Consider the following 16,895-nt stretch of genomic DNA (forward strand, 5'->3'; position numbering starts at 1 on the left):
TATCAGCTGATGTTTGTTGGAGCCGTAAAAGCTGCTGGTCATGATATCGGTTTGGTTATCTGGTGAGAGGGAAACATGAAGAAGAAACCAGGAGATGTCCTTACTGAATCATCAGAGCTGAACAGGTGATGGAGAAACAGGTTTACCTTTTAGGTGACATGAATGGGTTGAAGGAAAGCTATGAACTGTTTCTCAGAGACAACTTACACCAGGATCCTTTTCTATGTAGCTGACAGCTGGTAACTGTGCAGGGGCGGGTCTAGCAAAGTTTTGCCATGGGGCCAGGTAGAGCATTAAAGGGAAAGGGGGGCACAAAGAAATACTTTTCTTTCTTATTCTCATTTAAATTTTCTAGCTTTTAACAAATAATTATCCAAATCTTACAACCAAAGTTTTCATCTGATGTCAAATTTATAGAAATCCATTATTGTACATATTAGTTTTTTTCAGGGTCCCAACATAATTTCTTCAGAAGAAAGTACTGTACATGATGCCAGTATTTTCCCACATTTTCTAGATACTGTACTAGTACTTTGTGTAAAATGCCATCAAAAAGTCAGTTAAGTTTTATTCGTTCTCACCTGTCTTTCTGTCTCCTTTCACTTTTAAAAGGTTGCCATGTTAGAAAACATATTTTGCCCTGCCATGCTGTTTATTGATGTGGTAAATAAATAGTGTATGAAAATTATCACTAAATCTTATTATTTTTACTATTCAGTAATGGTCATGTCTTACCTCTAGTCTGCTCTGTCTTAATTTCAGGTTTCCACCATATGTTGTAGATAGTTCAGGAAGTTAACTCAACCAAGCAGTCTTTGGGTTTCGGCTAAGTACTGTTTAGAATACCAGAATAGGGAGCCTCCAGCTAGGGCTGGGTATCGTCACTGATTTCTAGAATCGATTCAATTCTGATTCACAAGGTCCCGAATCGATTCGATCCACGATTCGATTTAATTCGATTCGATTCGATTCGATTCACTTCGATTTGAATCTGGGAAATTTTGACAGTCAGAAATATTATAATTCAGATCAGTACATTTACATATTTTTGTATCTATAAAAAGGAAGCTGACACACGCAAGACTTTATCAAAGGTGTGAGCATCACAGCAGAGGCCTTTGTGTCAAAGTAGCTGAGGATAAAACACAGAAAAACATGAAGGCGATTTTCCTGGCCTGGGATTTTATAAAAATATTCTGCAGTACATCAAAAACGAAAGAAAACCATTAATCAACACATGAACATTACCTCTGAAGTTACAGCGGTTTTATTAGAGACACGGCTAAGCGTTTTGCATTTTGCATAATTCTAAAAAGTTTAAATTTGTTCAGTATTGAGCGGCAGAAATTAGGTTTTCTTTTCGGAAGTATATAAAACGAAAAAAAAAAAACCATCGGCCGACAGCGCTGTAAACAACGGTAGACTTGTGCTTAACAAGCAAGCGAATAATGCAGAAAACAGTACAGAGAGAGAGAGGGGGAGAGCGAGAGAGAGAGCTGTGCATCGTGGTTGAAGCAAAACAGTAAAAGTCAGAGTGAATACATGACGATGTTTATGTGAAGTGTAGTTTGGATCTTCTTTTGCTGCTGGTTCGGTCAATATTGTTTGGAGGGAGATAAAACTAACAGCTTTAGAATCAGCGCATAAAGGGCGTGAACACAAAGCGCAGACCCGCCGACAGATCAGAATCAGCGAGCTGTCGGCTTTCAGCCCCAACCGTGTCCGTGCAGTCAGGTGAGAAAGGCGACATCTCACTGATTCTGATCCGCGGGTTGCGCTGTGTGTTTAAGTCTTTGTGCAGAATCCCTGTTCCTGCTCTCATTTACTGTCTTAGCTGTTTGGTGGTTGTTGAAATTTTGTGAGATTTCACCAGAGATTCTGGCATTTCGGGCAAAATAAATTTATATTAAAAAATCGATTCAGGATTTTAATGAATCGATTTTACGTTATCCAAGCCAGAATCGATTTTAATCGATAAATCGATTATAAAAACCCAGCCCTACCTCCAGCCTCCAGTCCCTCCTGCTCAGACTATGAAAACTTCCAGATGGTTCCCACTCTGGAGACCTCCTACCTTGCGTGGGCTGCAAAGAACGAGTTCCTCAACTTGGTGCCTGATATTGAAGAAATGCGACCAGGGTGAGTAATGCCATATTAACCTAAATACTGTCACTAAGACATGTGTCTCACAGACCAAATGTAAGTCGACACTCATGTTCTCTAGTTCAAGCAGAAATGATGTGGATTGATTCAAATTCCTGAGCCTGGATGATTTCAGCTGGAAACAAACCAACTCTGCTTCTTCCTCAGAAAAACAAGCGCTCTCTTAAAAAATAAATAAATGAATAAAATCACTTCTTTTCAGATCTGTTGTGTCCAAGAAGGGTTTTCCAAGCTTTATGGAGCCTCGGTCTAACTCATGGGTGAAGCATTTTGTGGTTGTTCGCCGGCCCTACGTCTTCATCTACAACAGCAACCAGGACCCCGTGGAGCGAGGCGTCCTCAACCTCTCCACAGCACAGGTGGAATACAGCGAAGACCAGCAGGCCATGCTTATGGTTTGAGGCAGGATAGAGAAAGGCTGGATGTAACACGCTTGTCTTTAATGAGAATTCATTCAAAATGTTTTGGTGCACGTTGGCCAGTTTTGGACACATTGATTGATGAAATGGCAAATGGACTGGGATTTATCATTTGAATGAACATAAATATAATGTGATGTTTTCTTTTCAGACGCCCAACACATTTGCAGTCTGCGCAAAACATGGAGGCATCCTCCTGCAGGCCAACAACGAGAATGACATGAACGACTGGCTGTACGCCTTTAATCCTCTGCTAGCAGGAACAATAAGGTACACACACACAGACACACACGCACCTCTCACACCACAGTCAAACGTACAGCTTCTGCACCCTTCAAAAACATTCCCTTCTCCTCACAACGTAAAACTCTCCCCACAGATCTAAGTTGGCGAGGAAGAACTGAGCGGGCGGAGCGGTACGCGGGAAAACCACCGCTTCCATCCTTTATGAAAAGCCTTTGAAAATACCGAAAATACCAAGTGTTAAAACGTATTAATCATTGTGATTCTTGATGGTTTTCTCTTGTAAGTAGACTTGTGGCTTAAGTCTCTTTTCATGCGACTCAAACGTTTAAGTTCCACAGAACTTTTGCCTCCCCGCTTCCCTCCAGCAACCCCGCTGCCAACTTAGCTTTCCTCCTCTCTATTCCCTCCCCTCAGCTTTTTGTGTTTTTGTTTCGATGACAATGTTTGGGTCTAATTTTGTTCCGCTTGGTTGTCATTCCCAAACTCCCCTAACTAAGTAGCATGTTGTAGTAGTCTACTTGTGTGTGCACGACTCTTTAGAAACTTTCGGTTTGCCAATTATCTGTACAAAAAAATGTCTCTATCAGTTTTATTTGTCTCCTGAAATGAGTTTCATTTTATTTTGGGGGTTTTTGCTGTTGGTTTTTTATTAAATTAACATGCTTGAATGATACCTGCAGCAGTCCTCAGGAGAAGACCAGGTTTGCTCAGTTTCAAACGAAAAACAAAAATGAACCAAATCAACCAGCTTACATTAGAAACCATGAAGGAAAAATCTACAGATATCTCAAAGTGACGTGTTAGTTTACGCTCTGCTACCTAAACTATAGCTGCTAATAGATTTATAGGGTATTTTTCTTCTCGCAGTGAATTTGCATCAGGCTGAACCGTCTCTGAAACAAAAACTCAAAGTGGGAATGAACTTTGACAGGAGGGCCACGCCCAATTTCCTCTGTCATCCACGTCATACTTAGATCCTCCTCAATCTGTGTACATACGCCGCCTCCAAACCCCCGATAGTGCCAGTGTCAGTTAGTGAGTCAGTAAAATACTGACTCACTAACAGGGTTACAAGGAGATGAGGAGGAGGACTAGGAGGATGAAAACGAACTAAGGAGAGAACTTGATTTGTACATGCAGTCTGTTCTGGGATGAGTGTGGTAGTTAACCCTCGTTTAACACATCCCTCTCTGCTCCTCTAGCTCGCTCTATCTCACTGAGAATCAGAAAGCCTTGACATTTACTGCTATTAACTTTACACTCTTGTTGTAAAGACGCAAAGAAAACACAGTGAAAAGGTTAGAAGGACGTAAGGAAAAAGAATGAATGAATGGTTTAATAGAAGGAAAGAAGTTAAAGGGACTACATATTCAAAGGTCTTATTTCTGATACTACCCCATGAAAATATTTGCTATTTTAGTGTGAACTAAGAGAGGGTTTGAATGTAAGACAGAGGAGACCTAAAATGTAACCCCCTGCACCTCGACTGAGGAGGTGAGTTACATTAGTGCTTCCTCTTTATTAGAAAGCGGTTTAAGTGAATTAGAAGTCTGTTGTTTTTTTGGAGGAGATCTACTCATTAGTCATGCTAGACATCCATCTGAACTCTATCAAAATAAAGGTGTATTTTAACTCATTTTTATTTTTTCTAATATCAGAGGTCTAGGACTATACAAAGTAGCTGGTGAGATCTAAAACGACAGCAGACTTATTGTGTCTTTCTTTACCTCATCACTTTTTTCTGTGTGTGTTTTTCTGTTGATGCCTTTCAAACAAAACTAGCCATGATATTTTCCACCTTCCCCTCTGACAATTAATATCAGTTAACCAAGCCCCCTTTCAGATTTGTTCACCAAAAGAAAAGAAAAAAAACCCCCGTCATTAACGCTGTTTATTATTTGTCAGACCGGTTTTATTTTCATACTTTGTAAATATCTATGTTGTATGGAGCTTGAACTAAAATGTAAATGTGTTTACTGTATTTGTAATAATTATAATCCATTCGCTGTACAGCATAGATGTGTCATGCAGATATCCTAATTCTGTGTATGGTAATCTTGCACCATTGAACTGTTAGTGAATGAGGCAACAATAAAAGTGGGAAACGTGCATTAGCAGATCAAGTGCTGCCTGCTTATTTCCTGCTTTATGTGAGCTTCTGCTGTAGTTTATTATGTGCTTTAGTCCCAAGAAACCACCCTTTTACTGTGGCGCACAATAAGATCTTCTGATGTTTGGTGTCATCTTCCTGTGATCTCCTGTGAACAGGTGGATTCATTCATTTCAAGTTTATGTATGTAGCACCAAATCACAGCAGGGGCTGAACACTGTAAAGACTCTAGAATAATTATGGAGGCACAACATTTAAAGTTCCCATCCTTCCATCCCACAGACCTAAAAGTTAGTTATATGATAAACGTCCTCATATGGAGACAGTTTTTTTAATAGGCCAAAACAAGTCATTGTTTACAAAAATGTACATTTTATTGGACAAAATGAGGTAAACAGTGAAGAAAAGTATGAGAAAACGGAGCATAGGATCTCCGGAGACTGTGGCAACTAGAATTATTGTATACGTGTGTGTATTAAGGACTGAAACAGACAAAGAATGAATCAGACAATGAAGCAATGTCCTTTTTAAATGTTTATTTATAAACAGGATAAAACCATTCAAGTATTGAGTCATGAATAAAACATCAACCTCTGATCTGCTAATTGGGAAACAGAGGATGTCAGTGTATTTTTCAGTGCTAGTCCAAATTGAGTGAGATGACTTTACATTTGAATAGATTCGATTACAAGTTATATTTGGTTTTAATTGAATGAGTTCAATTTGATTTAAATCAAGCCAATTCACAACATATAAACTTGAAATATATGATAAGATAAAGGTTGTGCAATAATACAGAGAAAGCCCCAACAATCAAATGACCCCCTATGAGCAAGAACTTGGCAACAGTGGGAAGGAAAAACTCCATTTTCGGCAGAACCAGAATCAGGGAGGGGCCATCTGCCTCCACCGGTTGGGGTAAGAAAATGAAACTAAACTATAGGGAGACAAAGAGGAAAGATGTTCATGATATATATGAAACTTTCCGCTAGCCTTGACTAAAATATTGTTTTTGACAGGAAAGTATTGTTTCATTCATTCATGTTTATTCCACGAGGTGGACAGCAGGAATAAAACAAACCAGATACTAAGAAATAAAGTATACAATGAAATTTTCTCGATATGCTAAAATTCCCACTGAGACTGGATAAGATTATTCTAAAACTGGTCAAAATACAATTCTCTTCATGCACAGAAATCTCACCCAGTCCCACAACCCAGGACGAATATTCCTTGTGTATTCTTGAGCTGGACAGAAATTCCTCTTGCTGAGCGGGGTCCACGCCAGCCTCGTGTCAGGCAGATGAGGAGCCTCCTGTCCCAGTCTCATCCGTCCACTGGGCCCATCACATCCCAGCCCAGTTCGCATTCTGCATTGGAGTCCGTCGCTCGATACCACCGCGGCTCCCCTCACGTCATCACCTGTAAGTAAAAACAAATAGGAGCCAGAACCATCATCCCGGAAGCTGCCCTGGCTTATAGCCATGGCGACCCTCTCCCAACACGGCTGCACCCAGTGAACAACAGTGAGACGCTACTGACAAATGCAGGCAGTGGTATACATCTGCCCTGATGTCAATCACACACGTTGTCTCCTACTGTCGCCGTTCCTGCTGTCGGGACTGGGTCACCACATCACGCTGACCGGTCTCCAGACACGGCGTCGCACCCCCCACGATCATGCAGCGGCTCCCTCTTTTCCACCTGGCCTTCATGCGTTCCTCTTCCAATCAAGGGCCTCTCTCCTTCCAGTGCTCAGCTTGCTTCCTTTTAATACGACTTTAAAACAGCTGAAAGGACACCTCTGGACACACCCATGCCTCAACATGTGATCACTATCAGCTAATTTTTCCCATGCCCAGCTAATCCACAGTGGATTAAAACAACATAAAATGACACAATAAAAACATGCGATACAAACAGAATAAAATCATGCAAATAAAAACTACACTCACAAATAGATACTAAAATCAGAAGAAAACCAAGATAAACGATGAATACAAAATTTCTACTGTGTGCAACTCTTTCAGTCTTTGAATATTTTTCAATATTTTTCATTTCTTACAATCAGAATTCTCCAGAATTCTAACTTTTCTAACTGACCTCTGACCTTTGAGCAGTAGTGTGTACTGTATGCTTGTATGTAGCTGTATCTGACCTGGATTTTATCACCAGTTTCAAATAAGAATCTTCTTTAAAGTCTGTCTTTCAATACAAAATAAGTTAAACTTTATCAAGGCTGATGGTAAACTGTCCCTAACAAGTCCACTTTATTGCATGCTCATTGACTTTTTCCTATCAGAGCTGTTTAACAAGCCCACTTTATACATGCTTATTTATCTATCACGCTTATCAGTGGCTCATGGTTGCTTAAAGCCTATGTCTGAACTTGACCACAGAGGCAGAGCATCATTCAATCTTGGCAGCAGCTCCAGGATGACAAACTCCACTTTCTCTGCATCAAGACAGCTCATAACTTTTTAACAGTCTCTCCTGATAGTCTCATATCATCTGCTCTAATCAATAACGGTACACTATCATTACAATGTAGACTACAGCTCAAAAGTCTGAGGTGAATTAGAAATGTCTTATTTTCAGAATAAACTCAAATTTCGTTTCAGTTTGAATCACAGCAATTTATCAAAATAATCATATAAATGCTTAATATTAACACTGATCACAAATCATGAATGATTTTTAATAGAATATCTACAGAGGTGTTCAGAGACCCATTTTCAGCAATAATCCCTCCTGTGTTCAGTGGTACATTGTCTTATCTAATGCAAGCTTAACACATTAAAGCCTAACTTATCACTCAAAACAGCTTTTTAAGAGATTTTTGCACAAACTGAAACTATTGTGGTGATTAAAGAAACAATAAATGTGTCTGGATCATCCCAGTGTTTGTTTTTAACCTCGTGAAACCAAGTTGACATTTTCCTCTAAAGGGGCTGCAACACCCAGCTGCACAAAACCTTCACTTTTTTTAACAGTTTCACTCTTTGAATATTTTTCATTTCTTACAATCAGAATTCTCCAATAGATTTGTAGAAGAAAATTATTTTCTTTCAGGCATCACCAACTGAACCTGTTATGTTAAAGTCTCAAGCTCCAGCCTAACCTCATTGAATTTTGCTTAGCAAAGTACTTTTCAACTCTAATAATTAGTAAGATTATATTTCTTATCATCTGTTGGTCGTCTGACCTGATAAACTTCAATGAACATTATGACACAGGAGTGATTGTCTCTAAAAATGGGCTCCTGCACGCTTGCAGACATTTTTCCATCATAACTTATTTATGATGAAGGATTTGATTAAAGCTGTGAAACATTACTGATAAACTTCATGTGATGTTACATTAAAGCCAATTTTCTATTAAAATCGGGGACTTTTCTAACTCACCTCTGACCTTTGAGCAGTAGTGTGTACTGTATGCTTGTATGTAACTGTATCTGACCTGGATTTTATCACCAGTTTCAAATAAGAATCTTCTTTAAAGTCTGTCTTTCAATACAAATGAAGTTAAACTTTATCAAGGCTGATGGTAAACTGTCCCTAACAAGTCCACTTTATTGCGTGCTCATTGACTTTCTCCTATCAGGGCTGTTTAACAAGCCCACTTTATACATGCTTATTAATCTATCACGCTTATCAGTGGCTCATGGTTGCTTAAAGCCTATGTCTGAACTTGACCACAGAGGCAGAGCATCATTCAATCTTGGCAGCAGCTCCAGGATGACAAACTCCACTTTCTCTGCATCAAGACAGCTCATAACTTTTTAACAGTCTCTCCTGATAGTCTCATATCATCTGCTCTAATCAATAACGGTACACTATCATTACAATGTAGACTACAGCTCAAAAGTCTGAGGTGAATTTGAAATGTCTTGTTTTCAGAATAGACTCAAATTAGGTTTCAGATTGAATCACAGCAATTTATGAAAATAATCATATAAATGCTTAATATTAACACTGATCACAATTCATGAATGATTTTTGATAGAATATCTACAGAGGTGTTCAGAGACCCATTTTCAGCAATAATCCCTCCTGTGTTCAGTGGTACATTGTCTTATCTAATGCAAGCTTAACACATTAAAGCCTAACTTATCACTCAAAACAGCTTTTTAAGAGATTTTTGCACAAACTGAAACTATTGTGGTGATTAAAGAAACAATAAATGTGTCTGGATCATCCCAGTGTTTGTTTTTAACCTCGTGAAACCAAGTTGACATTTTCCTCTAAAGGGGCTGCAACACCCAGCTGCACAAAACCTTCACTTTTTTTTAACAGTTTCACTCTTTGAATATTTTTCATTTCTTACAATCAGAATTCTCCAATAGATTTGTAGAAGAAAATTATTTTCTTTCATGCGTCACCAACTGAACCTGTCATGTTAACGTCTCAAGCTCCAGCCTAACCTCATTGAATTTTGCTTAGCAAAGTACTTTTCAACTCTAATAATTAGTAAGATTATATTTCTTATCATCTGTTGGTCGTCTGACCTGATAAACTTCAATGAACATTATGACACAGGAGTGATTGTCTCTAAAAATGGGCTCCTGCACGCTTGCAGACATTTTTCCATCACAACTTATGGATGATGAAGGATTTGATTAAAGCTGTGAAACATTACTGATAACCTTCATGTGATGTTACATTAAAGCCAATTTTCTATTAAAATCAGGGACTTTTCTAACTGACCTCTGACCTTTGAGCAGTAGTATTTACTGTATGCTTGTATGTAACTGTATCTGACCAGGATTTTATCACCAGTTTCAAATAAGAATCTTCTTTAAAGTCTGTCTTTCAATACAAATGAAGTTAAACTTTATCAAGGCTGATGGTAAACTGTCCCTAACAAGTCCACTTTATTGCGTGCTCATTGACTTTCTCCTATCAGAGCTGTTTAACAAGCCCACTTTATACATGCTTATTAATCTATCACGCTTATCAGTGGCTCATGGTTGCTTAAAGCCTATGTCTGAACTTGACCACAGAGGCAGAGCATCATTCAATCTTGGCAACAGCTCCAGGATGACAAACTCCACTTTCTCTGCATCAAGACAGCTCATAACTTTTTAACAGTCTCTCCTGATAGTCTCATATCATCTGCTCTAATAAATAACGGTACACTATCATTACAATGTAGACTACAGCTCAAAAGTCTGAGGTGAATTAGAAATGTCTTGTTTTCAGAATAGACTCAAATTAGGTTTCAGATTGAATCACAGCAATTTTTAAAAAATAATCATATAAATGCTTAATATTAACACTGATCACAAATCATGAATGATTTTTAATAGAATATCTAAAGAGGTGTTCAGAGACCCATTTTCAGCAATAATCCCTCCTGTGTTCAGTGGTACATTGTCTTATCTAATGCAAGCTTAACACATTAAAGCCTAACTTATCACTCAAAACAGCTTTTTAAAGATTTTTGCACAAACTGAAACTATTGTGGTGATTAAAGAAACAATAAATGTGTCTGGATCATCCCAGTGTTTGTTTTTAACCTCATGAAACCAAGTTTCCATTTTCCTCTAAAGGGGCTGCAACACCCAGCTGCACAAAACCTTCACTTTTTTTAACAGTTTCACTCTTTGAATATTTTTCATTTCTTACAATCAGAATTCTCCAATAGATTTGTAGAAGAAAATTATTTTCTTTCAGGCATCACCAACTGAACCTGTTATGTTAACGTCTCAAGCTCCAGCCTAACCTCATTGAATTTTGCTTAGCAAAGTACTTTTCAACTCTAATAATTAGTAAGATTATATTTCTTATCATCTGTATTGTATCTTTATTTATTTCAGACATATACAAAAAAAACCCAATATATACACAAGTCCACATACTTGCATTTACTCTGTGTACATATACACACGTATGTGCTCAGATAAAACAAAGAAAATAAAAAAATAAAAATAAAAATAAAAATAAAAATAAAAATAAAAATAAAAATAAAAATAAAAATAAAAATAAAAATAAAAAAATAAAAAAATAAATAAAACATAGTCTCAATTACATGAAATGACAATTATTAGGTCTGAAATGGAGTAGGAAGAAGTATAACATACTTATTAATCCCTACCCCATGCTTAACATTCTATTGAATCCCACTATTCACCTAATTCCCATCATCACTTACCCCACACAATAAACAATGAGAACATGTATAAACATAGCTACAGTGATAGATATAATTTAGATACAATTTAGCATAGTTATATATACAATGGGTGATCAACTTTATCAGTTTCATATTCTTCCAAAATTAGTTTTCGAAACATCTTTATAAACTGACTAATGCTTGAACATTGCTGTAGGTCCACAGTAAAACTGTTCCACAGTTTTACCCCATAAATAGTAACCCAAAAGGTTTTAACCTGTGTCCGTGCTTTAAGAGTCTTCAGATTTAATTTTCCCCTCAATGCATAGTCCCCTTCTCTGTCAAAAAACATCCTCTGTACATTTCCTGGTAACATATTGTATCTGGCTTTGTACATAATTTTTGCAGTTTTATATTTTATAAGATCCATAAACTTCAGAATTTTTAATTTCAAGAACATGATGTTAGTGTGGTCTCTAAATCCTGCTTTAGTAATAATCCTGATTGCCTTTTTCTGAGTTTTACATAGTGGTTGAAGTGAAGTTTTGTATGTATTTCCCCAGATTTCCACACAGTATTCTAAATATGGCAATATAAGTGAACAGTAAAGTACCCGGAGTGATTTGGAAGGCAAAAAATGTTTAACTTTACTCAGTACAGAGATGCTTCTTGACAGTTTAGCTTGTATATGCTTTATGTGAGGTTTCCAGCAGATTTTGTTATCTATTATCACACCCAGAAATTTTGTTTCAGAAACTTGCTCTACTTCAACATTGTTTATTAACAATTTTGCTCCGGCATCTTTTTTTACAATTTCCAAATAACATAAATGTAGTTTTTTTCAAATTTAGTGATAACTTGTTTCTGTCAAACCATGTTTTTAGTTTAATCATTTCTTGTGTGAAAATTTCCAAAAGCTGCTGTGAATTCTCTCCAGCACAAAAATTTTGTATCATCTGCAAATAAAATAAACTGTAATATATCAGATGTTTTACATATATCATTGATATAGAGGATAAACAGCTTTGGTCCCAATACTGACCCCTGTGGAACTCCGCAAACAATGTCCAGACACTCTGATTGATATTCACCAATCTTCACAAATTGTTGTCTGTCTCTCAAATAACTTCTGACCCACTCTAGCACCACTCCTCTAATACCATAGTACTCCAGTTTATGAAGTAATATTTCATGGTTAATTGTGTCAAAAGCTTTTTTTAGATCAATGAAAACACTAATCTGTTGGTCGTCTGACCTGATAAACTTCAATGAACATTATGACACAGGAGTGATTGTCTCTAAAAATGGGCTCCTGCACGCTTGCAAACATTTTTCCATCATAACTTATTTATGATGAATGATTTGATTAAAGCTGTGAAACATTACTGATAAACTGCATGTGATGTTACATTAAAGCCAATTTTCTATTAAAATCAAGGACATTTCTAACTGACCTCTGACCTTTGAGCAGTAGTGTGTACTGTATGCTTGTATGTAACTGTATCTGACCTGGATTTTATCACCAGTTTCAAATAAGAATCTTCTTTAAAGTCTGTCTTTCAATACAAATGAAGTTAAACTTTATCAAGGCTGATGGTAAACTGTCCCTAACAAGTCCACTTTATTGCGTGCTCATTGACTTTCTCCTATCAGAGCTGTTTAACAAGCCCACTTTATACATGCTTATTAATCTATCACGCTTATCAGTGGCTCATGGTTGCTTAAAGCCTATGTCTGAACTTGACCACAGAGGCAGAGCATCATTCAATCTTGGCAGCAGCTCCAGGATGACAAACTCCACTTTCTCTGCATCAAGACAGCTCATAACGTTTTAACAGTCTCTCCGGATAGTCTCATATCATCTGCCCTAATCAATAACCATACACTATCATTACAATGTAGACTACAGCTCAAAAGTCTGAGGTGAATTAGAAATGTCTTGTTTTCAGAATAGACTCAAATTAGGTTTCAGATTGAATCACAGCAATTTTTAAAAAATAATCATATAAATGCTTAATATTAACACTGATCACAAATCATGAATAATTTTTAATAGAATATCTACAGAGGTGTTCAGAGACCCATTTTCAGCAATAATCCCTCCTGTGTTCAGTGGTACATTGTCTTATCTAATGCAAGCTTAACACATTAAAGCCTAACTTATCACTCAAAACAGCTTTTTAAAGATTTTTGCACAAACTGAAACTATTGTGGTGATTAAATTCACAATAAATGTGTCTGGATCATCCCAGTGTTTGTTTTTAACCTCATGAAACCAAGTTGACATTTTCCTCTAAAGGGGCTGCAACACCCAGCTGCACAAAACCTTAACTTTTTTAAAAAGTTTCACTCTTTGAATATTTTTCATTTCTTACAATCAGAATTCTCCAATAGATTTGTAGAAGAAAATTATTTTCTTTCATGCATCACCAACTGAACCTGTTATGTTAACGTCTCAAGCTCCAGCCTAACCTCATTGAATTTTGCTTAGCAAAGTACTTTTCAACTCTAATAATTAGTAAGATTATATTTCTTATCATCTGTTGGTCTTCTGACCTGATAAACTTCAATGAACATTATGTCACAGGAGTGATTGTCTCTAAAAATGGGCTCCTGCACGCTTGCAGACATTTTTCCATCACAACTTATTTATGATGAATGATTTGATAAAAAGCTGTGAAACATTACTGATAAACTGCATGTGATGTTACATTAAAGCCAATTTTCTATTAAAATCGGGGACTTTTCTAACTGACCTCTGACCTTTGAGCAGTAGTGTGTACTGTATGCTTGTATGTAACTGTATCTGACCTTGATTTTATCACCAGTTTCAAATAAGAATCTTCTTTAAAGTCTGTCTTTCAATACAAATGAAGTTAAACTTTATCAAGGCTGATGGTAAACTGTCCCTAACAAGTCCACTTTATTGCATGCTCATTGACTTTCTCCTATCAGAGCTGTTTAACAAGCCCACTTTATACATGCTTATTAATCTATCACGCTTATCAGTGGCTCATGGTTGCTTAAAGCCTATGTCTGAACTTGACCACAGAGGCAGAGCATCATTCAATCTTGGCAGCAGCTCCAGGATGACAAACTCCACTTTCTCTGCATCAAGACAGCTCATAACGTTTTAACAGTCTCTCCTGATAGTCTCATATCATCTGCCCTAATCAATAACCATACACTATCATTACAATGTAGACTACAGCTCAAAAGTCTGAGGTGAATTAGAAATGTCTTGTTTTCAGAATAGACTCAAATTAGGTTTCAGATTGAATCACAGCAATTTTTAAAAAATAATCATATAAATGCTTAATATTAACACTGATCACAAATCATGAATGATTTTTAATAGAATATCTACAGAGGTGTTCAGAGACCCATTTTCAGCAATAATCCCTCCTGTGTTCAGTGGTACATTGTCTTATCTAATGCAAGCTTAACACATTAAAGCCTAACTTATCACTCAAAACAGCTTTTTAAAGATTTTTGCACAAACTGAAACTATTGTGGTGATTAAAGAAAAAATAAATGTGTCTGGATCATCCCAGTGTTTGTTTTTAACCTCATGAAACCAAGTTGACATTTTCCTCTAAAGGGGCTGCAACACCCAGCTGCAAAAAACCTTCACTTTTTTTTTAACAGTTTCACTCTTTGAATATTTTTCATTTCTTACAATCAGAATTCTCCAATAGATTTGTAGAAGAAAATTATTTTCTTTCAGGCATCACCAACTGAACCTGTTATGTTAACGTCTCAAGCTCCAGCCTAACCTCATTGAATTTTGCTTAGCAAAGTACTTTTCAACTCTAATAATTAGTAAGATTATATTTCTTATCATCTGTTGGTCGTCTGACCTGATAAACTTCAATGAAAATTATGACACAGGAGTGATTGTCTCTAAAAATGGGCTCCTGCACGCTTGCAGACATTTTTCCATCACAACTCATGGATGATGAAGGATTTGATTAAAGCTGTGAAACATTACTGATAACCTTCATGTGATGTTACATTAAAGCCAATTTTCTATTAAAATCGGGGACTTTTCTAACTGACCTCTGACCTTTGAGCAGTAGTGTGTACTGTATGCTTGTATGTAACTGTATCTGACCTTGATTTTATCACCAGTTTCAAATAAGAATCTTATTTAAAGTCTGTCTTTCAATACAAATGAAGTTAAACTTTATCAAGGCTGATGGTAAACTGTCCCTAACAAGTCCACTTTATTGCATGCTCATTGACTTTCTCCTATCAGAGCTGTTTAACAAGCCCACTTTATACATGCTTATTAATCTATCACGCTTATCAGTGGCTCATGGTTGCTTAAAGCCTATGTCTGAACTTGACCACAGAGGCAGAGCATCATTCAATCTTGGCAGCAGCTCCAGGATGACAAACTCCACTTTCTCTGCATCAAGACAGCTCATAACTTTTTAACAGTCTCTCCTGATAGTCTCATATCATCTGCCCTAATCAATAACCATACACTATCATTACAATGTAGACTACAGCTCAAAAGTCTGAGGTGAATTAGAAATGTCTTGTTTTCAGAATAGACTCAAATTAGGTTTCAGATTGAATCACAGCAATTTTTAAAAAATAATCATATAAATGCTTAATATTAACACTGATCACAAATCATGAATAATTTTTAATAGAATATCTACAGAGGTGTTCAGAGACCCATTTTCAGCAATAATCCCTCCTGTGTTCAGTGGTACATTGTCTTATCTAATGCAAGCTTAACACATTAAAGCCTAACTTATCACTCAAAACAGCTTTTTAAAGATTTTTGCACAAACTGAAACTATTGTGGTGATTAAATTCACAATAAATGTGTCTGGATCATCCCAGTGTTTGTTTTTAACCTCATGAAACCAAGTTGACATTTTCCTCTAAAGGGGCTGCAACACCCAGCTGCACAAAACCTTAACTTTTTTAAAAAGTTTCACTCTTTGAATATTTTTCATTTCTTACAATCAGAATTCTCCAATAGATTTGTAGAAGAAAATTATTTTCTTTCATGCATCACCAACTGAACCTGTTATGTTAACGTCTCAAGCTCCAGCCTAACCTCATTGAATTTTGCTTAGCAAAGTACTTTTCAACTCTAATAATTAGTAAGATTATATTTCTTATCATCTGTTGGTCTTCTGACCTGATAAACTTCAATGAACATTATGTCACAGGAGTGATTGTCTCTAAAAATGGGCTCCTGCACGCTTGCAGACATTTTTCCATCACAACTTATTTATGATGAATGATTTGATAAAAAGCTGTGAAACATTACTGATAAACTGCATGTGATGTTACATTAAAGCCAATTTTCTATTAAAATCAGGGACTTTTCTAACTGACCTCTGACCTTTGAGCAGTAGTGTGTACTGTATGCTTGTATGTAACTGTATCTGACCTGGATTTTATCACCAGTTTCAAATAAGAATCTTCTTTAAAGTCTGTCTTTCAATACAAAATAAGTTAAACTTTCTCAAGGCTGATGGTGAACTGTCCCTAACAAGTCCACTTTATTGCATGCTCATTGACTTTCTCCTATCAGAGCTGTTTAACAAGCCCACTTTATACATGCTTATTAATCTATCACGCTTATCAGTGGCTCATGGTTGCTTAAAGCCTATGTCTGAACTTGACCACAGAGGCAGAGCATCATTCAATCTTGGCAGCAGCTCCAGGATGACAAACTCCACTTTCTCTGCATCAAGACAGCTCATAACTTTTTAACAGTCTCTCCTGATAGTCTCATATCATCTGCTCTAATCAATAACCATACACTATCATTACAATGTAGACTACAGCTCAAAAGTCTGAGGTGAATTAGAAAT

General features: G+C 36.8%; 1 protein-coding gene across 1 annotated transcript; it reads left to right on the plus strand.

Annotated features, from left to right (window-relative positions):
• The first annotated feature begins 2,012 nt into the window (after positions 1-2,012).
• Positions 2,013-3,606, plus strand: LOC148100885 (kinesin-like protein KIF1B). The gene is made up of 4 exons (XM_087847265.1): positions 2,013-2,139; positions 2,366-2,522; positions 2,734-2,852; positions 2,962-3,606. Exons 1-4 carry the CDS (start codon positions 2,048-2,050, stop codon positions 2,984-2,986), a joined length of 393 nt encoding a protein of 130 aa, XP_087703391.1. The 5' UTR covers positions 2,013-2,047; the 3' UTR covers positions 2,987-3,606.
• The last annotated feature ends 13,289 nt before the right edge of the window (positions 3,607-16,895 follow it).

Source organism: Neolamprologus brichardi, chromosome 10 (assembly GCF_056152115.1).
Source record: "Neolamprologus brichardi isolate AB-2024 chromosome 10, ASM5615211v1, whole genome shotgun sequence".
Taxonomy (NCBI): domain Eukaryota; kingdom Metazoa; phylum Chordata; class Actinopteri; order Cichliformes; family Cichlidae; genus Neolamprologus; species Neolamprologus brichardi.